We start from the raw sequence: 2805 nt of genomic DNA, 5'->3' as shown, positions 1-2805 counted from the left end.
CATTTTTGGCCACTGGTAATCGATTACATCCTTTGGTAATCGATTACCAGAGAGTAAATCTGTTGAAAAACCTTTTTAACTTAGATTTCTTTGGCCAAACCTTTTGCGACTTCAATTGGAATTCCCTTCCTATTTAATATACCCTTCCTAAGACTCTAGAGACTGTCTTGATCATTCATCTTGAATATCTTTGTCTTGAATAAATCTTTGAGAAGCATGTGATTCATGTAATCCTTTGGCATCATCAAAACATTCAGCTTGATCCTTTGTCTACACCAGCATGCAAAGCAATTAGCTGAAATATCATCAAACAACTTTATAGTAAACATAGAGAAAAATCCTAAAGAAGAGTGCAAAGCTATGATGACTAGAAGCAAAATGGCGATTCAAATAGAGGAAAGTAGAGCTGATCAGAAGGTGGAGGGATCTAAACAATAACTGGCTGATGAGCTGGCGCTGGAACCGAGAAATTGTTGAGGAAGCAGAAGGTGATAAAGGAGAAGTGATGTGCCATCATTTTCTTCTATTTTCTAAACCCTTTTTGCACCATTTTAATTATTGATTGGTCTTAATTGTCAATTAATTAGGCAGTTTTATTATTTGGGCCCATTCAGCTAATTTGATGTTTTTAATCTAATTTCAGGAATTAATGAAGCATTGGGCTTGAATCTAGCATTGGGCTTGAATCTAGAATTGGGCTTGGACTTGAAGACGGCAGACTAATTTATTCTATAAAATTAGATCTTATCTTATCTAGATATTATTTAGATTTGATCTCATCTAGATATTATTTCATCTAGATCTTATCTTATCTTATCTTATCTAGATTTGATTTGATTTTACTTATGGGCTTGGATTTAAAACATATTTGTAAGCTTTGGGGCTGAAAAAAACTATATAACAGCACCAAGGTTCTAGTTTAGGGGCCCCCCCTCTCTCCCTCGCGGGAGACTCTCTCTCTCTCCTCTCTCTCTTCTATTTTTCGTTTTTAGTTTTAGTCTCTCTTCTCTTTCTCTTTTATTTTCGTTTTTTTCAATTCCAGTTCAGACTTTTAGTTTTATCAATAAAATTTCATTCTCTATTTGATTAATGGAAGGCTAAGTCCGCAGCGTTGTTTTCCCTTGAGGATCAAGCACAGTTCTCTTTGAGGTTCTATTATTACTGTTAAATTCTGTTTAGTTTTTCCTCTTCACTAATTACTTTGAATTTGTTGCTTTTAATTCATGCATGCTTAGTGCTTGATTAATTGTCTCTGCGCTTAATTTACGTTCATGCTTAATGATCGTTTATGAGTAATTGGTGTATGTGATGCTTAATCACATAATGAATGCCTTGTGTTGAATTTCGCTTAGTAATTTAATTTAGGGTTGGATTAAGTGGTTAAACTGATAAAGGATAAACTCTCGTAACCTAGGATAAGAGACTTGCTTGTGAATCAAGGGGAAGCAACGTGTTTTAATTCTGATATTTTCTAATTCACATATATTCGCTGTTTAATTTACAAAAGCAAACAACCCCCCCCCCCCATCGTTACTGTTACTGTTACTGCAAGTATATTATGAACATTTGGCTTGTCACTGCTCGTTGGGAAACGACCTAGGATCACTGCCTAGTTACTACATTTTAATGTTTATTTGATTCGGGTACGGCCTCGATCAAGAAGAGACACCAATAAAAGAAGAAAAAGAAAAGGACAAAAAGTTGAAAAAGGAAAAACAAAAAGAGAAGGCTATTGAGATTAAAAAGAAGAAAGACAAGAGTGAGGCCAACATAGAAAAGAAGAAAGAGGCTACTCCTATTGAATGCAAGGAGGTCCCTTATCCATTGGTACCCTCCTAAAAAGATAAAGAGTGACATTTGGCCAAATTTCTTGATATCTTCAAGAAACTAGAAATTACTTTGCCATTTGGAGAAGCACTTCAGCAAATGCCCCTCTATGCCAAATTTTTGAAGGATATGCTAACCAAGAAGAACCGGTACATCCATAGTGACGAAATTTTTGTGGAAGGTAACTGTAATGTTGTGATTCAATACATTCTTCCACCCAAGCACAAAGATCCTGGAGTTGTCACGATACCCTGTTCTATTGGTGAGGTTGTTGTAGGCAAAAATCTCATAGACTTGGGAGCTAGTATCAATTTAATGCCTCTTTCCATGTGCCGGCGACTTGGAGAGATAGAGATAATGCCCACATGTATGACCCTCCAGTTAGCTGACCGCTCCATCACAAGGCCATATGGAGTGATTGAAGATGTTTTGGTGATGGTTAAGCACCTTATATTTCCAGCTGATTTCGTTGTCATAGATATAGAAGAGGATGCTAACATTCCTCTCATTCTTGGCTGCCCATTCATGTCTACTGCAAGCTGTGTGGTAGACATAGGAAGGAAGATGTTGCAGATGGGCATAGAAGATCAGAAGATCAGCTTTGATTTGTTCCATGAGGACAAAGATCCACCTAGCCAAAATGTATGTCTGAAAGTGCATGTGATGGAAGAAAAGAAACCTGAGAAAATGGTCTTTGAAATAGGAACTCTGTTGGATCCTGGATAACATGATGATGCGTCAAGCTAGTGACGTTAAAAGAGTGCTTACTGGGAGGCAACCCAACTTTTCTTTCCCTTTTCTATTTTTCATTCTTATCTCTTGCATGTAGTTAGGATATCTTGCTTGTGATTATGATTAATTTCAGCTTGTTTAGTAATGAACAAGGGGTTTTAAGCTTGTGTGAAGAGATAGACAGGAAAACACTTAGAAAGATTTTTCACAATTGTCTCTCGCTAAGCGCAGACCTTGCGCTAAGCA

The 2805-nt window shown here is 36.8% G+C and overlaps 1 protein-coding gene across 1 annotated transcript; it reads left to right on the top strand.

Moving 5' to 3' along the window:
* The first annotated feature begins 1926 nt into the window (after positions 1–1926).
* On the top strand, positions 1927–2553 carry LOC102663673 (uncharacterized). The gene has a single exon (XM_006577457.3). The coding sequence runs from the start codon at positions 1927–1929 to the stop codon at positions 2551–2553; it is 627 nt and encodes a 208-aa protein (XP_006577520.3).
* Positions 2554–2805: the final 252 nt, after the last annotated feature.

Source organism: Glycine max, chromosome 3, assembly GCF_000004515.6.
Source record: "Glycine max cultivar Williams 82 chromosome 3, Glycine_max_v4.0, whole genome shotgun sequence".
NCBI lineage: Eukaryota > Viridiplantae > Streptophyta > Magnoliopsida > Fabales > Fabaceae > Glycine > Glycine max.
This window is presented reverse-complemented; position numbering and strand designations above follow the sequence as displayed.